The sequence below is a fragment of the Teleopsis dalmanni genome, chromosome 1 (genome assembly GCF_002237135.1).
Source record: "Teleopsis dalmanni isolate 2A chromosome 1, ASM223713v2, whole genome shotgun sequence".
Classification (NCBI taxonomy): domain Eukaryota; kingdom Metazoa; phylum Arthropoda; class Insecta; order Diptera; family Diopsidae; genus Teleopsis; species Teleopsis dalmanni.
The window spans coordinates 210,026,489-210,046,821 of record NC_051846.1 but is presented as its reverse complement, the minus strand read 5'-3'; the positions used below and the strand labels follow the sequence as shown (position 1 = coordinate 210,046,821).

Here is a 20,333-nt window from a genome sequence, read left to right as displayed (position 1 = left end):
TTAAATACATTAACTTCATGCAAAAATATTTAACAAAACAGTGCTTTTATATATTGTATGAAGAATATATGGTACGATAATTGTATATACACATATGATGCTCTAGGCTTTTATTGAAATGAGTACAGTACGTTTTATTTTATTAGTAGCTAGTTTAGTTTATAGTGAACTCAAAAAGATGTTAGATCTGAATTTCATAACAAAACGAATAATGCTATATAAACTTTATTCGATTTTGCGAATATTGACAGAACTATATTTATTTGATACTGCGATTTGGATAGTACACTTTAATCAGTATATACTATATTGATATGCAATTTCTTTCGTACCAAAACGATTTGTATTCGATAACGAAATGTTAATAGCTATTGTCTTATCAATATCAATCTTCAGGCCGTTCTTAGACGCTTTAAACGTTAAGATATTAATTGTAATTTTCATCTTTGTACGTTGTTGCATACGTCATCATTCTAGCAGAATTTCCCCAGTTTTTCTATAGTTTCCCATTAGATACAACATATATTCATGTCAAATATAATATTCTGTACCTTAATATACAGAAGAGCAGATAGAGCTTAGTACTATTAGATCCCATTTGAAAAACTGATGAAATAAATATAATCTACGCAAAATATATTTAGATAAAATCCTGCTTAAAAATGGTAATTATCTATCTCAAATGTTCTGTAATTCTATTTAGGAGAACTTCCAATGAAATAAGTGTAGTGATTTGACGACTTAAATCATAGTTACATGCTTAACATATATCAGAACCTTTTACTTTACTTAGTATATGTAGAGGAATAATTTTCATTGAAATGAAAATTATGAAATGAGTTTATATTTCATTTATTCTTTTCAAAAACACTCATTTTTAAAATAACTTTTATCCTCATCGAATGTATATTTAAAGTTTCATTTGCTGTGAAAAAATCATGGCAAATACAATACGCTATTATGTACATAGCGAGGCATGAACGCCTTAATCAGAAATATTTATGGATTGGTCACCGAAAACAGTTTCGACAATCAAACAATGAAATTCATTACATTTTCGTAAAAATACTGAAAATATTTTTGGATTTTTTCAAAACCACTTTAATAATTTACGAGTGCATGAACTCCGAAACAAGCAAACAAACAGGACGAAAACCACTTGTGAACGATTGTTCAACAAACCGTGGGAATTTTACGTTGTGTAATTGTTTGCGTTGCGTTGCGTCGCGTCGCTGTTCAATTCGGTGAAGTCGAAAAAAGTGATTTTAACAAAATGGTTGCAAATGGCTTCAGGTGGCAACACTGAACTGCAATTTGTATCTGTTATTGGTACAATGCAAATCTTTCGTTAGTGCATTTGTGTATGCGAGCATGCATGTTGGTTAGTTGTCATTTTATGTTAGTTTGGTTTGTTTAGTTTGTTGCAATTATCGCGCTATGGCCACCGATTCGACACACGTTTTGGGTTAACGACTTCGTTTTGGCTTGTCATATTTTATCGTAGCTGATATGACAATTTGCAGTACTAATAAGCTCAGACACCAATACTCTACACACACAAACACACACAAATAGACACATTCATATAAATGTGCTCAGACCACGGGAAGGCCTTGAGTTGCTCCTAACATATATGCGTAGTCGACAACACAAATTGCAACTGAAAAGCAAAAAAAACCGCATAAAACATTCTACAAAACCGCAAATGTTGATTTTGTGGTATGCAAAAAGCTGGTGTCTTCGGTAGATGGGAGTACTGATGGGGTGCTGCGTTTAACGACAATTCAAGCACCATTAAACAAATATTTTGGATGAAAACATATGCAGTGCTCAACATATTGACTTTTATGATTTTTGCTCTTCTGCTTCAAAGCGATTCTACGAATTACTGCGACAAGTTGATTTACTCTGCCTCTTAGAGTGCATTAATTTTTCAAATGAAAAAGAAAAGAATATTAAAAATTATATAAAGCAAATATGAAGAAAACTAATATCTAACCTAAGAATAATCAGTTTCATACTAACGTACTTGCTTGCAATAATTTGCAATAGCTGCTTTCCAGAAAATTGGTTTATTGATATATATATATTGATACATTGTTTTTACTATACAATTCAACAATTGCAAATATGCAGTAAAATCGCATCTTTAATAATTCAAAAATGTTGAGTTTCTCTCAACTTGTTATCTAGCCTCTTCCGTGTTTGACTCATCAATGTATACAGATACATAAACCGGAAATTAATTGCAAATATCTTAAAATCTTGAAAGCTAATTATTTTTTTTAAATTACAAAACTTATTTAGTCCAAATTGGACAAGAAAAGCACCTGTCAACTTCTCTAACTAAAGTAAAACCTACTTAGTACTATCCTATAACTGCTAACAATTCAATGCGTATTAAGAAGACATATAGCAAGACTTGGCTTTCCATATATTAAAAGGTGAAAAGGTGACTATAGTACACCTTAAGTATCATTTTTAAACAGTAGAAGATTAAGTAATATTTCGTCCTCTTTTCTTACCGACTTGACAGATTTGTCACCTTTTAATATAAGAGATATTGCTAAGTTTACAGACTAGCTTGATTTTCTTTCACTTCAATGAATGGGTTGAAGTATATTGACTACTTCAGATTTTTAATGTTTTTTATACAGTTTTTTAGGCCTAAAGACAATATCTACCCATTCTATTACAACGAATTTTTTAGGAACTCAGATCCACTTTAGTGAACAAGAGCACTACTCAAACCTTATCGGACTTAACCTTGACTGCTGGATACTGAATTATAATATTTTATATATCAAAACAAAACAACAAGACGTTAATAAGTTTATTTAACATGTACAATGACAAAAAAAAGTTAATAGATCAAAATATACTTTAATATATTTAATAAAGCATATTTTTTGGTACTTTTCAATAAAATTATTACTACTTAGTGTATGACACGATTTATTTTGTTAACCAAATACTCTAAAAATGCTTACGTATTTTTATTTATTTTAAATTCATATAAAACTTATTCAAAAATAATTGAAATAAATAATATTATTAATAAATATATAATTAATAAAATAAATATGTGATAACATAGAAAACACATAAGGGCTATGTCTGTTTGTGAAACCCTAAAATTTTACATTCTTCACAGTAGTATTCTCGTCTACTATCGACTTTTACTCAAATTCTAAATCAACTACTCAAGCTTTCTTCAATAAAAATAGATCTTTCTGCTTTGAGTATAAATATTATTACTCAATTTTATTAACGGCGATATCAGCAACATACGTATGTATGTATATGCCTCATATTATTTTCCCATTTTTATGCTCAACTACTCATGCTTGCATATCATATCAGCATTCTCACATATCAGCAATTCATATTGCACTCATTTCTCTAAAAAAACGAGTGTTAATTTTCGTTGCTGTTGTATTATCAGCTTTTTATGAGCGACTTTTTTATTATCATTAAGTGTTTGTTTGTTCGTTCGGTTGTTTGTTTATTTACTCGTATAAGTCGTATAAGAAGAGGGGCAAGTAAAAACGAACGCTCAGTTTTGTTGTCGCTGACATTCAGTACGCGTTGTTAAAACTAATTTAATCTTTAAGTGAGAAATAAATAAAAAAAAATTAGTTTCTCAACAATTTTAAGTTTTTGCTGCAGTTCAAGCGACAGATTGCAACCGCTTCGATATGGTACGCGTTGTGGAAGATAGTTTTGGAAACGCCATAAATCCGCTTACCAAGCGGAACGAAACTATACGCCGCTTCACAATTTCCAATGAAATGCAAATGTCAGTGCAGGTGAGTGGCAAATGGAACATCGAACAAAAAACCTCAAACGATAAAGAAAACAAAAAGCGCAACTAAAAGCGAAGTGAAGGCGTCAATGAACACACAAATTGAGTTAGTTTTTTGCTTTGCTGGAATGTTTAGTGGCATTTTTTACTAGAATTTCTAGTGTCTTTGCCATGAACAATAAAACTCACACTTTACGCTGATGGCTAATTCAATTTGCGCTCAACGCTTTCACAGAAATTTTAAAATTTTCCAGCATTGCACTCAGGGGCTCTTGGTACCGAGTGCTTGGTCTCAAAGTGGGCGAATTTATACAAACGGGAACAAAAAAGGCTTAAGTGTTTGCTTTTAAGATCAAAATATGAAACTGATCTGAACTAAAGCACAAAAGACTCAATCTAATTTTTAGTGTGAAACATTTACTTAGTGTTCACTTAAAATCTAAACTTTTAGCACTAATTAAGCTATCCAGATGCACAACGTTTTCATTTTTTTAAAATACTTTAACTGAAACAATGGATTTTATGGAAGTCAACAAAATATCTGAGTATAGCCAAATAAAAACTTAGCAGAAGAAAATTCTTATCACATCTCAAAATTAGGTTAGTCCAACCTGGGCAGATATATACCAATCACCTGCTTTCACTAAAGTGAACCTGCTCAGCACTACGATATCGGTGCTGACAGGTCAGTGCGTATTAGAAAAAGATGCTACGGGACTGATTGTACTTTATAATAATATTTACCGTCGTTGTGGCTCCAAACATTAGCAGAAATCCATGTTTCACCTCTTTTGTTAATGTCCATATTTGGCCAATAGAAGATTAAAAATCTTTATCAGTTCTTTGGCCTATTTTATAAACTTTTTTGGCTGGTGCACTTTCACTTGAATGTCGTGCTTTTCAGTAGTGTCTGTACACTGACCTACACGACCCTTTTAGACCCCTTTTCGTCTGTATAAGTACGAAACAAGTCCATAGTATAACAATAGATTATTATTTAGGCTCCAATAGGCTTTGGTGCAGAAAATCGCCACTCCAACTTAACTTACCCTTATAACTGACACGATTATATTTATCAGTTTATTGTAGTTAAATAGAACATTACAACTTTCTTCTTTCATTTTTTCGACCTTAAAAAACTATTTTGATAAACTTACATATGTACTCCATAACAACATATGTACTCTATCTTTTCATCGAAAATACATACTCGACTAAGAATAACTAATATTGTGACTCTTGCAGTCTAAAGAATTATATACAAATTATAAACAAATTAAATAAAAATTCGAATATTTCCTAAAATCACTGTTGATGAGTACTTGGCAATACTGGAAACAGAATTGTATGGACAGTTAAATTTCAATAAATTAATCAAATTTTTGTTATTGTTTCTTCATTATTATTCGAACCCTTCGTCAATAAACGCATCACACTTGACAAAAGAATCAACGTTAGTAAACAGTTTTGCATGTAGTTTCAATTTTATTAATTATAACTTTTAAATTTGGTAATTTTATAAAACACTGGAACACTGGACCTATTATTTAACGAAACATTATTGCAAAGAAATTAATTTTTAGAACATAAGCCAATAATAATTATCATAAACATATTCTTTAAACTTACATATCACAAGATTAAAAAATATTAACAACAATAGTAATCTTGAATCCATTGGGATTAAACTTTAACTCTTTCAAATGGCTTATCATCGTATACTACATTGAATAGAATCCATGCCTACTAATGGCAAACGGTTCCTTAACCAATCTTACTAGAGGAAACCACGCCGTAAACGAACTTCCGTGACACGCACCAAAATGGAAGAAACATTTTCCACTATTTCTCCATTGACTTAACGACAAACCATAAAATAACAAAATAAGAAGGAGCAACACAAACATCGTAGTGGAGGTCAAGTTGCAAGGTAAATGGAATAAAGCCAATATTAAAATTTAGAGTGGTGATGAAGTTACTAATCCACCCAGGCAATCAAAAGAGCTTCCACTAAAGTTGACGAATCAGAGACAACTAATCGTACATTCTTCGTCTGCTTTCCTTGATATCTTAACTGTTGATGAAAGCATCCAAAAGCATTTCAACTTCACTTTTATGTGTTACGCTTTTTATTCCCATAAATGCGCGTTGTTGCCATAGGATCATGCCTAACTACGATTTTGTGGGCTTAAGTTCTTCAGTTGAGCTTATGCAGTCATGTATCCACAAAACAGTTCCTAAGCACGATTTTGGGTCAACTTCCGATTTCTCATACCGGAAATTTAACATTTATCCCACATGTATCCGCTAACTAAAGCATATGGTAACTTTTGAATACGAAGAGTGAAAGGACAAATACAATTGACGAAAAGTTCGACATTTTTGTACAAAACGGACAGAAGTTGGCATTCTTCTCTTCCAACAAACACATTTGAATTTCTTCCTAAAGGGGATTTTTTCACTATATATGTATGGAATCTGGGATATGTGTAATGACCAGTGTATTGTAGTTATTGTTCAGTTTTTTTATATAAGTTTATTTATACTTTTTATTAAAATTTTTTATTTTTATATTTCTTTGTGTTTTATTTTGTATTTGTGGAAACTGCAAATGGCCACGCAACTTCACTGACTACTGTTTGCCTGGATTTCTTGCTTCACCACACCGCACTCTTCTATACTCTTCTATGCTTTTATTGCTTCTGCTGGTCTATTATGGTCAACAACATAAAAGGTTATAACGCGTGGCGCTACTATCACTACTCTCAAAGTGCCGGATGCAAGTGGCAATGTGGATGATGTTGTGCTCGGTTACGATGATATTGCAGGTAGGTATGAATACAAAGCAAAAAATGTATATAGCATTAAATGAAAAATAACATCACCCATGTTGATGACACATGAAAAACTGCAATTTTAATTATGTTTCAAATTATCTTCATTCAAAAAAAACACAATTTTTTGCTATCCACGACCGATTATGAAGCAAATGGAGCAGTGGGTCACCACAACTCATATCTGAAGCGGTTTAACCACTTTCCAAATGTTGACTGTGTCATATTGTACTCAAAATTTTGTATTGACAAAATTTCACAAATTAAAATTGTGGTGACCTTATAAAAAGTGATAAGTCTTGGTTAATAATAAACAAAAATTATTTATGAAACTTATAAACTATTCAAGTAGTGTGAAAGAAGATACTTTTATTCAGTTGAATACTTTAACCGCAATGGAATACTTATCACGACAAACTAAATTACTTGAGGTCGTTTGTATACTTGGTTATATAGCCTTTATGACAAAAGATATATAACTTTTTAAGCTACTCATATGATAAATTTTATTATTTCCAACAATTATTGCATAGGATCATATTCAGATACTCAAGCAGTTAAAGGTAATAACCATTTACAGTCCTTTTGTTATCATATTGTGAAATGAGTTCTAATTAGATAATGCATATAATGATAATGTAAATATACATAATAAGCATAAAAAAGAAACTTGGGATCACGAAAATGTATAAAAAACCGAGACAGACTTCAGCGACTTAGAGGTAGTTTTAACTTTAGTTTAACTTCAGATAGCTGGAATGCTATCTCGAGTTCTAAATACAATACTAAAAAGCTTGTTATTAAGCGAATAATTATAAAACACCATTTCCACCACGATTTAGTACATGTTCAGTAAATTAATAAATATTAGAAGAATAACATTCTGATCCTGATGGCAATCACACTTAAACAATGTAGTAAAAAAATACATCTAATTTATGAGTTCCAATATGAGCTACGAAAAATTTCACAGGAGCTTATAATCTGAACAGTCGATGTTTTAAGAAAACCTCCAATAAAGCTTGTTATGAAGAATCCTTAATGGTACACCTCTGCAAAAGTATTAGACTATACAAGTTGAGTATAATCTAAATGCTTTCATATTCAATCTAATCTGAATATGAAAGTCTGGGTGAACAAGTAAATTCCGATTAAGTAGGTAACATCTTTCTCATACATAAAAATTTTGATTTTTATTGAAGAACAGTTTTGATCTTTATTGAAGACTGCACACAAGACTGGCATCCATTTGTATTTCAAGGATTCTCTAAAATAAACAATATTCATTAGATTATTAATACTAACTAGTGACGCTACAAGTGTAAAATATGGAAATTCTTCCTATGACTGTCTCCATAACGTAAGCCTTATGCAAACAAGTTGTCCCTGTAGTTTATAATGATTATTAGGACATTTAAGTCTGATTTATAAGGCTTTAGTTCATTTAATTTTATTTTTTAATATTATAATGATGTCATATATAATAGCATTTTATTTTACTATGCAAAACCTATAGTTATACATCCATGTATCTATATCCACATATAACTTGATGATGTTTATTTTATTTATTTTTTGTCTTAGTACATTTTTTTTATTTGTGAAGTATTTTTGTTTTTAAGTTACGAGTATTTCGAATATGATGAGTTTAACGTAAAACACTAACAAGCAAAAACCCAGAGTGTCAGACGTTAAGTCAAGCAAAGGGTCAATTTGATGTTTGATAGCTCACCACGAGAAATGTGTAGTGACCACTAAATTTAGTAGTTAGTAGCAAATTGCAGGAGCAACACAAAACTCCTTGTTACTATTTCCATTTAAAATTTATTGCCAAGAAGAATGCGCATCCAGCAGCACAAAAAGAAACGCACTTCAAGCACAGAATCAAACTACAAAAGAGCTAAAAATGGGTTTTTAACGCTTCACCAAAATGACCCCAACATGGCCACCAACAGCAACAACCACTATTTCCGCTGTGTCTGTTACTTTTTTCACTTGCCACACCAGAGGATTTCGCTGAGTTCCACACAAATTCTAGCACAAAACATTTTCTACTACAAATTTTTACTTTCTAATTTTTATATGTTTTTTATTAACTCTTTTCCTCCCTTTTTGCACTTCTCCTATTTTTTATTTATTATCCCTCTTTTCTGTTCTAACTCACCCAAATTTAAAATTTTTTCCACAGGTTACCAAACTTCAACGAATCCTTATTTTGGCGCCACTGTTGGGCGCGTTTGTAATCGCATTGGCAATGGACGCTTTAAGCTCGCCGGTCGGGAAATTCAAGTCAGTCGGAACTTCAACAACAAACACCAACTGCACGGCGGCTTCATTGGTTTTGACAAGGTGCACTGGGAAGTAATTGGGGTACATGCTGATGGCGTTACGTTGCAACACTCCTCTCCAGACGGACACGAAGGATATCCGGGCCAAGTTACCGCAACGGTGCATTTTACGCTGACCGAGGACAATTGTCTGCATGTGCGCATGGAAGCGGAGACAACTAAAACGACGGCGGTCAATATGACAAATCACACGTATTTCAATTTGGCTGGACATGTAAGTAACCTGCAATATTTGACATACTCGTACAATAAATATATGAGAGCTCAGACAGCAGTGTGAGGCAGCAGTGTGGATGGGTGCAGATTGTGAATATTCCACAAATTGTAATTGTTAGCAGGATATGAAATGTCATTAGGGAAGGAAATGATAAAACTTCAAATTGCTTCTCTTATGTCCATTTAAGACCTGCTGATGACATTTTATGATCAGCAAATAAATTATATGAAGTAAAATATGAAATTTATTTTGAAATTATCGCATAAATTTGTAAGACATACATGGAAGAAGATTGTGGAATGTAAAAGAATTGTTGAGTTTATATCGTTAACCTGAAATTAAAGTTGCACAATAGCAGCACCAAGTAGGAAGATAGTATAAAGCTTTTCCCATACAATATTATATGTTATAATAATTTTGTTTGTATCAACTAATCGGAAAGAGTCTTCTCTTTGTCCAATGTCGATATATTTAATTCAAAAATTTATCTTGTTTAAATCTTAAGATATTGCTTTAGTATGTCTCTTGTTAGAACAATAGCAACCATTAATTAAAACAGACATAGATGCAGATGTCTTACTACTACTTCAACCTTCTCACAAATTCTTTATTATAATGATTTTATGTTTTATATAATCGAAAGAGTACTTCTCTTAGTTACAATACTCCCTATATAACCCAAAAATGTGTAGTTGAGGACTGCATTTCAACATATCGCTTATAGTGCTAGCTTAATACCCACTATTAATTAAAAAATATATAGAGGTTGAGAGTTTACTTTACTTTAAGCTACTCTCATATCATTTTGTTATTTCGAAAAATGCGAAATGATTATCACTTAGTCGTGGTATCATACATTAGCCTAGTTTGGATTGCGCCAAGAAGGAGAATATATATTTCTGCCAATATTTCTTTTGGCAGTGTTTTCGTCGTATATTATCTGTAGATTATATTCTAAAATGAAGAGAGGATCAATCAACTAACTGTGCATCTTTAGGCCCAAAAAATATAGTTGATACTATATCTTAATATATTGCTTTCGACTGTCTCTTGGTAAGCCAATATGTAACTATAATTTCATATGCATCATTCAATTACAGGTGTCTGGAACTTTAACTAAGTAACAACAAATAACTATTAAAATTTAATAAATATATATAAGTAGATGAAACATAAGTTGAATTATCAATTCATGCAGAAAATGTGCATTATAATATTAGTATAAAAATAACAGTCCAACAATTAATTTGTTAAAATTACTACTTTGCTAATATTAAAAGCAAAGTAGAAGAATTTGCTAAAAGCATCGTTTATAAAAATTTCAGTTAGAGTCTAGAGTAAAAATTTCAGTTAGAGTTTAACGCCCATTGCCTAACACCTGCATATCGACTAACTTTTCTTGGTGCTGAAAAAATATAACCCAAACTTATTCATGTTTATTTAAGGCTTCTGGCAGTACTGAAATATATGCGCATTCCATTAAAATTAATGCAAACGATATCACCGAGACGGATGCAGATTCAATACCCACCGGACAGCTAACCGCGGTGCAAGGTACTCCATATGATTTGCGTGCAACTGGAAATTTAGGTGAACGCCTGAAGAAACTGCTACCTGCAAGGGGTTATGATGATAACTATTGCGTGGAGTTGGTCAACAATGGCATAACAGTGATCGGCAAGTAAGTGAAGTAAAAACAGCGAGTCTAATATTCTTGTGAATGCATTTGCTTGCATTGCTAAAATTATTATGAGAAACTCGAATAAATCCTACCTTTTTTTCTCGTTCTTCTCAATGCAGAGCATTTCACCCCGGCAGTGGTAGATGGTTGGAAATTGCAAGCAATCAACCAGGCGTACAATTTTACACTTCAAATTTTATGCCAGATGTAACGGAGGTATGAAAAACTATTAGCTGATGAAAAAAAAAAAATTAAAATCTAAGCAGTGATGCGTAGAACTCGAATGAAATTGCATTGCTCCTTATTCGGTTGAAAGTTGGTTGATACCATTGTTATATAAACCTTTAGCCATACTAAACTTATTCGGACGTGCAAATTTAATTAAATTGTTTAAGCAATAATAAAAACACAACAAGAAATGCAAGCGCAGCTCCTTGTACTTCATAAACCAATCGGGCAGAAACTAAAAAAGTTTCAGCAAAAACATTTTATCCCTGAAAAACAAAAAAAAAAGCAATATAGGTAAGGGTTTTAACAATGCGGAAATAGAAACCTGAAATAACTTTTATTTTCCGAAAATGCATAATTACAAAAGGTATTATTCTGCATAATGCCTAGGGCAATTAAAACTTTTTTCTGCTTGGTATTTACGGACTTTGAGCCTAAATTGCTTGCCTATGTAAACACTGAAAAGGTTATTGCTTTCTACTTCATTACATTACTTTAAAGAAATAGAAATTTAAAGAATATTATAACATTTGAAAAATGAATTTAATAATTTAAGATACTGCATCGTACCGTGCACCGTGCACCGTGTACCATGCACTGTGCAAATTCCGTTTAAAGTTCCAAAACAGCACGCATACGCCATGTGTGCCCAAATTTGGGCATTTAAAGTGAAATTGCTGCCAATATTGCGCACTTTTGTTATCAAAAATAGGATTGGCAATTGACTGTAGCATTGTGCTTATTTTCCGTACTTATTGTTGGAGCTGTAGCCTTACTGTTTACAATATTGCATTCATTGTTGTTGGTTTTGTCATAGTTGAAATGCATTTGCCTGCGGCAAGTACAATGGAAATATTTGTGGGTAAGGAGAACAATTGGAACCATTTGCCACTTTGCTTTGTTGAGTTCGGTTTGGTTTTGTTTTGTATTCAAACAAAACCTAAACAAACGAGAACGACTAAAAAACAATATGCCATATGTTTAACAAGCACACGTTCCAACAATAAAACATTTTTGCAACAAAAGTGCATGAATTAAGCCAAAAATTGTGGTAAGGATGCGAGTGTCTACTTCAAAAAGCTTGAATATAAATTCAGTCTACATAGCTGGTTACGTTTGATTGACTAACAGCAGACAATCGAATATTGAGTACATTTCTCTTAATGGAATTGTTTGGAATATTTGTTATAACAAAAATCAATTCATTTAATATAAAAATTTTTCTTTATTGTAACAATTTTCAAAATATTTCTTCATTAACAATCAAAAATACTTTTTTTTGACATTTACTAACCAAAGTTACTTTTACTAATTCACAGCCACCAATTGAAGGAAAATCTGGCGCCAAATACCATAAGCATGGCGCTTTTTGTCTTGAGACACAAAAATATCCCGATGCTGTCAATCATGTAAGTTGCACAGATACGTACTCCACATAAACACATGCAATCCTATTGACTTCATTGAGCTGTCAAATACTGACAAACTGACATTGCGTAAATCCTGTAATTGTTTCCGATAATATCTTCGCCATGATATCCTTTTCCGCTGTACGAAACGATATGCGTATTGTTTTTCATACACTTCCATTTGGTGTTTAATTTATTTTCATTTCTTTCTTATGTGTTTATTTCTTCCCTTTCCATAGCCAAATTTTCCATCCATCATTTTAAATCCTGGCGAAAAATACAATCACGAAGTGATTTATAAATTTGGTGTGTGTCGTCATTGCGAGGCCGAGCCAGAATAGCCAGAATAACCCGAATAGCTCGAATAGCCACAACAGGCGGACTTCCAGGGCGGATCTGTGGTTTGCTGCGAAGAGTTTATACAAAAATTTATAAATATAATTTGAATTTATTTAGATAACAAGAAAATAATAATAAATAAATTAGAATTGACATTTGCAAAAGTCCTTTGTTTGACTCAAATTTATTTGTTTAAAGTTAATGGAATATTTCCTGATGTTTTTGTTTACGTTAACATGCTTGAAAATTTAGTTTTCTTCTCCAAAATTTTCATATTGTGAAAACTGAATTTAATTTGATAAATCAATTAACATGTCAATCATTATATCAATAACAATAAGTTTTTCTTTATTAAATAATAAGCACCTTTGATAGAAAGTACCTTTGGTAGTTATCTTTCAAGCCATCAAAACCAATTAAAACACTTCAGATTAGTTTTCTCTAATCTCACTTTTATTTCAATTTCATTATTAAAACTTCAAATTAATTAAGTTAATTATGACAAGTAAAATATATATGTGAAAGACACTCAAGAGGCTAAACGTTTAAGTGATTCACTGATTGATTAAAAGTTGAAGTTTAGTTTATATATAAAGATAAAAAAGTAGCAGAAAAATTTAATTGTATATTGAACGAATGTTTCAATTTTATTTGATTTTCAAAAATAAAAAAAAAGTCTCATAGATTCATTACAGAAGCTCCCATAAGACTCTTAATATAATATTTATTAATCTAATTTCGACAGTTTAAAGTTGTTCTAATTTGAAGAAAAAACATGCTCTAATATAATATATTAAATACTCCTCAAATTATCCTTATTAGTGCCTTAAAGAAAGTCAGAGAGAAGAGTAAAACCAAGAAATAGTCTTCAAAATAGAACTCATTTCAATGTTCTTCATTTGGAAACCTCCTTTCTCTATTAAGGCTATGCTGAACGTGACCAACTTAAATTTATTTGCATCAGAAAAAATTTTTATTATTATCTCCTTTCGATATGAAATATAACTTCTGACACAGTTTAATGGAGGACAACTGTTATAGTTGCCCATTTAGCTACACCTAAAGTACGAATCCGAAGATGCCAATAATATGGATATATGTTGATGAATGTGCGAAAGTGCATCGTAATTGGTTAAGTTACTTTACAAATATAGCATCCACTTAGAAAATATATTTGTTGTGTATAAATGAAACAAAGGTTTGAATTATAATTTTTGGAGTAAGTCCCCACACATGAAAACTACACGCTTAAAAGTAATGAAGACCTACAACTGTTGACTAGTTGAAAAAGCATGAGAAATACCATATTTTCCCACAATATTTGTCGACAAGTCTAATCACAGTGATTCATATATAGAATAACTCTATACATCAATCGAGACATAAGAAACATAGATGACCACTAAAACACGTCTTATTAACTGTATAAATAAAGACCTAAGAATGCTTGCCACTTGAAACCAAGCCAGAAAACATTCACTAGCAACTCATAGAGAATAAGATAGTTGACATATTATGTGAGACGACTGCTGAGCATGAAATAAGACCCCATAAAAATTCTTATTATCTCTTTAAATAAAAATTTGGAAATTCTTGGCAATTTAACCTAATATCATTCACTAGCGAATCGTATTCTCTTCACAAATTACAATAACATCAAATGAGTATTGATATTGAAACTTAAATTCAAAAGTAATCATTACTTGAAAACTCTGCCAGCGATAGAACAGAATATTATATGACTATAGAGAGGGTCAAAATCTATTCCGGGTTGTCACGTTTAATAATGCTGATGGTAGAGAAAAAATGAAAAAGAAAAGTATTTTTATTTTATTCTTCTTTATGGTACATAGCTTCTGGTGGAGCATAGAGCGTCTCCAGTTCTCTTGGATCTTACGTTGTTAAGAACTGTATTACATACGATGTTGTATGTGTACATGTAGCAACAAACTCAGCGCCAACTGTTCTCTAATGCCTTGTTATTACTATGTCATTTTAAAAGACAATTATTATTGACTGGTGTGTCAAATGCATTTTCATTCCATAACAAGAATGCGAATATGACATCATATGATTACCGGTTTTCCTCATACTGACAATATTTGACATTGAAAATAACATAGTGAAAACAAGGCATTCGTTTTTGACGGAGCTACCTCTGGACAGCAGTTGACTTCCGATTTCCGTTCAGGGGCTTATCAAGCGTTATAACTATTTGGTTTATAGGAATTGTATCCAATCCAGTCTTTTTTTGACTCCATATTCTGCACAGGCCAATAAATCTTTGAGGTGCGTCTAAGGCATAAATTGATAAAAATTTGGTGTTCATGGCGTTAAATATGCAATATGCAATATGCAATATGCAATATGCAAAATTAAAAATCAATCAAATATTTTCTGCAACTAAAAATATTCCATTCCTTTTAGATTTAAATGAGATAATGAGAATAATATATTTTATTATATTATTTTTTCTACTATTTACGTAAACCTCAAGAGATAATAAATGTAAACAAATGCAACTGTTTTTCTATTTTTTAATTGCCTTGCAATATTATTTTTTATATTATTTTATTTTTCATTATTTTTTATATAATTTTTTTATTTATTTCTCATCTGAAGTTTTTTATTTGCTGTTGATTTCGATAAGATTTACCCGCAATAATAAAAATTGCTCAAAATGCATTCAAGAGCGGCAGTCGTGCGCTTGTTGCGCTACGTTTAACATCAACAACAGGAAACAGAAATAAAATTAAATAAAGAAACAACAACAACAATAAGAACAACAATAAAAAAAATTATTGTTCAATTGTTTTAGTGCAATTTAAACATAAAAAACACATTTCAATTTGTGGAGCTGCTCTTGAAAAGATTTCTTCTACTTAGTTTTTTGAAAGAATAATTTTCAAACTTTCAACTTTTTGAATTGAAGTTTTTGTTTTTGTTTTTAAAGAAATTTTTAATTTTTATTAAATTTTGTCTTCTCTTCCAAATTCTAACAAAATTTCCCGTAATACTTAAAAAAATGGTGAGAGTTACCGAAGATACATTTGGCACCGTTCGGGATCCTTTCACTAATAATCTCGTCACGATACGCAGATTTACTATAGACAATGATAATAATATCTCAGTACAGGTGAGTTTAAAACTTGTCGATATATCAATGGGAATATATACATTAGTGAAATACAAACTAAACTTACAAATAATCGGAGATGTGTGCTTTAGATAGTTTGCGATTAACAGGTTTTAATCAAGTGCTATAAAGAATCTACAGTGTTGTTAGTTGAGATTTGTAAAATAAGTAAAATATCAATTCAAAAAGTAAATATCATTATAAAAAAATCATTGATTGTTTGATTATTATATACAAAAAAGATTATAGGAAAATTTACCAGAATTGCGACTTAATATAGCGCTTATAGGGTCGTACAAGGGGCCAAAACTGACGGAGCTGTCATCTCATTGAGTTGGTTTTCCTTCATCTAAAGGGGGTCGTTGCCTATTTCAGCGTTGGTCGTATACTAATCACCTTGTCTATGTATAAACCAACGCTATTCCTGTGGTATCACAATGGGCAATTATTTAAGCGCATGTGGGCTTTTTGGTAAGCAAGGCCGCCACTCCAACCTAACCTAGGGTCGTACAATCACTTGTAAGTTAATGTGAGGAATATGTGAACTTAACAAAAAAATTTATACTTTTTAATAAAAACTCTAACAAGAATTAGTAAGTTACTACCAAAATAAACTAGAAATCTTAGTGAAATCGGAGACCATTAATCAAGTGCTGTGAATTTATCCTACTCTTGTGCATAAACTCAAGAGCGAAATAGTTCCAGAATAGTTAGATAACTATACATCTAAGAAGATGTTTGGTGGATACTCAACATCTGATGATGTACTTAAACTTCGAAAAATTACCCAAATTCTACTACTTGTTAAAGGGTTAGGACTTAGTGATTCACTATAAGTCCAAGTAAGGGGTGCAATAGACAATAGATTCAATAAATGCAATAGATTATTATCAAGTACATGTTTTGTAAATTTTTAATTTAATAATATTATAATTTGGTTTTCATAAAGCATTACCTATAAATGTTTCTAATAAGCACAATGTCATTTAAATGTCATAGACTTATTCATATTCGAAAGTTAATCTTAAGACATAGTATAATAGATGTTAATTTATAATATAAAAATACAAATAATATATTATTATTATTATTATATTTTTACTAGTATGAATATAATTAGATTTATATATAGCGCTATTCTCGGTAGAAACATATGGCGGGGAAAAACTTATCCATACTAGTCTGTCAAGAATATTTCATAAAATTTTTTCATCCTAAGTAAACTGCCATTATTTGGTGCGAATCGATCTAATCCAAGTATTGTAGTATATAGTAGTATGAATTTTGACCTAATTTATTTACTGAACTCAGAATATGTTTTACTCAGAATTGAGAATAAAAATTATATATTTTTGCATATAAGATCATTACATATGGTGCCACTATAACCTCACTTCTTTTGCCCGACTCTGAAGGAAAAGTAGACGACATAGCATTAGGTTTCGATGATGTGGAAGGTAAGTAGTAATATTTTAATACTATTTTCACTTAACTTGTTGTAATGCGCATTCAAATTAAAATATATTTCAACTTTAAATATTAAAACTATCAAATTTTCTTAAAGGCTATCAAGAAAAGGATTTATCAAAGAATCCTTATATTTGCTGCACTGTGGGGCGCGTGTGTAGTCGAATAGGCAATGCTAGTTACGTCTATAAAGGACAAAGAGTGAATGTAAGCAAAAACTTTTTGGGAAAACATTATCTGCATGGTGGAAATCTTGGTTTCGGACAATGCATTTGGGATGTGTTATGTATACGACCAAATGGTGTGGTCTTGCAGTTTATATCACCAGATGGACATGAGGGTTTTCCAGGTGAAGTAACGGCAAATGTCACCTTCACATTAGATGATGAAAATCAATTTCGTCAATGCTATGAAGCCACAACCACAAAGCCTACGCCAGTTAATATGACCAATCATGGTTACTACAATTTAGCGGGACATGTAAATATTATCACAAAATAATGTTCAACTGGGAAAGTAATATAAATATGTTTTTTATGTCCATTAGGCAACTGGCAAGAAGGGCATGTTTGAACATATAGTGCAAATTAAAGCTCAAACCTTTACTGACAAAGATGAGGATACAGTACCGACTGGAGAAATTTTGCCCTTGAGAAGCACTGATATTGATTTACGTAGACCAGTTAATATAGGTGTTGGTATAAAGAGACTATATCCAAAAGGTTATGATGATAATTATGTGCTGGCATTAGAGAATAACACAATAACTCTCCAAGCTAAGTGAGAACAATTTTCATTATTTTGCAATTAAGTGTAAATTATTAAATTATAATTTTCACTAGGATAACTCATCCACCAACCGGCAGATTCTTAGAGGTTAGCAGCAATCAGCCTGGCATGCATTTTTATACCGCACATAACATGCCAGATATTGAAAATGGAGAGGTGAGTATCGGTTGCACAATTTCCAAATATTTTATTTTTAAATTTAATAAAATTTGGAACTCATGGATTTTTATGTTCTTTATAGTTATGAAAAAATCAATTCAATTAGTTTTTTTTGAAGCAACTCACATAGCCCAAGTAAAACACAATTATTTTGAATTTAATGTGGAACCATGTTCGTCATACGATACGTTGCACCAAAAGTAACAGGACTCCTGCGCTTGTTGCGCTTGTACCAAATCACGTAGTTGCAGATATTAAGGATGCAATTTTCTATGCTCGTTGTGTTGCATGTACTGCTGATGCAACTTCATGTTAGGGTAGTGCATGTTTTGTTATTGATATGCCTCCGGCAATCACTGCAACAAAACACTGAATTTTAAAAACAATCCTGTTTTGTTCTGTGTTGTAAAAAGTCAAAAAATTGACTTTTGATTTTCGGAACAAGCAAATATTTTTACATTTATTCTATGTTGGGATTATAGTGTGTTGGAATTGTAGTTATTATCGTTCCACAGTATGTTTATAGAGTTATTTGTGTCTATTATTCCGCAATCCTACTCTCGTTTGTGCGATGTAAGGACTCAAGGGCAACTTCAGTTGAAGCACTGAATTCGTAAAATCATTCATTGTTTAATAAAAATATTTTGGAATTTATGATGCTTACAAAAATTAGGCCAAAGGATTACAAATAATGAAATTTGTTGGATTTGATATAATACTACAATGCATATGTAGACAGTCAGAGATATTCGTTTGAATTGGACATATATTTACTTGCACAGAAATAGTTTATATATTACACATATTTTGAACAGAAATGATGTCAAGAGTATATCTCTTTTAAAACTACAAGTAACATACTTTTTAATTCATAAAATCCCAGATCCTACGTTCAAAATACTAATATATTAAACTAAAGTACCTCAATATTACTCTAGATTTTCTGTTTTTTTGATACTGAATAATCTAACTAATTTGTAAATTTTCAACTATTTATTTTTTTTTTTTTGTTTTTCATGAATCACTTACAGCGTCCCCTAATCAAAGGCAAAGATGGTGTGAATTATGAAAAATATAGTTCATTTTGTATGGAAACCCAACAATATCCTGATGCTGTCAATCATGTAAGCAATATCGTATATAATAAAATTGTTTATTACGCTACTAAAGATGATTAATTTATATATATTTGGTTATACATATTTAGATCAATTAACCAAATAAATAATTTTTTTATAATTTTTAAAATATGTGAGTAGTTCTTCATGCTAATTTCTTACATTTGCAGTCAAATTTTCCATCTATAATTCTACAACCAGGAGAGGTCTATAGACATGTCTGCATATTTAAGTTTAGTATTTGTTCAATAAAGGATGAAACTATAAAACCTGACGAAGATTAAAAAAAAAATTCAGAAATCACAAAAGTATTCGGAAATTTAAAGTTGATGTTTGGTATAAAGTATTTTAAAATTTTTAAAAAAAATAATATATAAAGCAAAAATATGCAAAATAATAAAAGATTATCATATAAAAAACGCTTTAGAGTCAAAGACAGGATTTATAATTTCATAAAGAATTTTATAATTCTAATTATAATTATAATTTATTATAATATGTATAAAAATGTTCATATATTTCTCTCTCATAAAAAACAAATTTAAAGCAATAATCTACAAAATTTAATAAAATCGGATAATTATGTTATATTAATTAAATTAAGACCTTCGTTATTCAATGAATAAATAAATCAACTAAAACATTTGAAAGTTACTGAACTAATAGAGATAAAATTTTTTAAGTCTTTATAACCCGTAGTGGTTTAAGAACAGGATTCTTTTGATATTTAAACCTTTTTCAAATTAAAGGGTAAGAAAGTTTGAAGTTCACATTTGTGTCACAGACTCCATAATAAAGATTTG

General features: G+C 30.9%; 2 protein-coding genes across 2 annotated transcripts; both read left to right on the top strand.

The window, feature by feature from the left end:
• Positions 1 to 3,540: 3,540 nt before the first annotated feature.
• On the top strand, positions 3,541 to 12,985 carry LOC119671686 (galactose mutarotase-like). Its single transcript, XM_038082435.1, has 7 exons — positions 3,541 to 3,809; positions 6,540 to 6,633; positions 8,828 to 9,201; positions 10,650 to 10,885; positions 11,005 to 11,101; positions 12,433 to 12,522; positions 12,762 to 12,985. The coding sequence occupies exons 1-7, from the start codon at positions 3,699 to 3,701 to the stop codon at positions 12,861 to 12,863; spliced, it is 1,104 nt and encodes a 367-aa protein (XP_037938363.1). The 5' UTR covers positions 3,541 to 3,698; the 3' UTR covers positions 12,864 to 12,985.
• A 2,828-nt stretch (positions 12,986 to 15,813) lies between these two features.
• Positions 15,814 to 19,822, top strand: LOC119671684 (galactose mutarotase-like). Its single transcript, XM_038082434.1, has 7 exons — positions 15,814 to 15,997; positions 17,361 to 17,454; positions 17,562 to 17,944; positions 18,012 to 18,244; positions 18,307 to 18,409; positions 19,444 to 19,536; positions 19,701 to 19,822. The coding sequence occupies exons 1-7, from the start codon at positions 15,887 to 15,889 to the stop codon at positions 19,812 to 19,814; spliced, it is 1,131 nt and encodes a 376-aa protein (XP_037938362.1). The 5' UTR covers positions 15,814 to 15,886; the 3' UTR covers positions 19,815 to 19,822.
• The last annotated feature ends 511 nt before the right edge of the window (positions 19,823 to 20,333 follow it).

Bases quoted from the DNA above. Each gene is read 5' to 3' on its own strand.
- LOC119671686 (XM_038082435.1), top strand. From the start codon at position 3,699: ATGGTACGCGTTGTGGAAGATAGTTTTGGAAACGCCATAAATCCGCTT. The intron at 3,810-6,539 runs GTGAGTGGCAAA...ACAACATAAAAG, and splicing joins AAATGCAAATGTCAGTGCAG to GTTATAACGCGTGGCGCTAC. The intron at 10,886-11,004 runs GTAAGTGAAGTA...TTCTCAATGCAG, and splicing joins GGCATAACAGTGATCGGCAA to AGCATTTCACCCCGGCAGTG.
- LOC119671684 (XM_038082434.1), top strand. From the start codon at position 15,887: ATGGTGAGAGTTACCGAAGATACATTTGGCACCGTTCGGGATCCTTTC. The intron at 17,945-18,011 runs GTAAATATTATC...TATGTCCATTAG, and splicing joins ACTACAATTTAGCGGGACAT to GCAACTGGCAAGAAGGGCAT. The intron at 19,537-19,700 runs GTAAGCAATATC...TTACATTTGCAG, and splicing joins ATCCTGATGCTGTCAATCAT to TCAAATTTTCCATCTATAAT.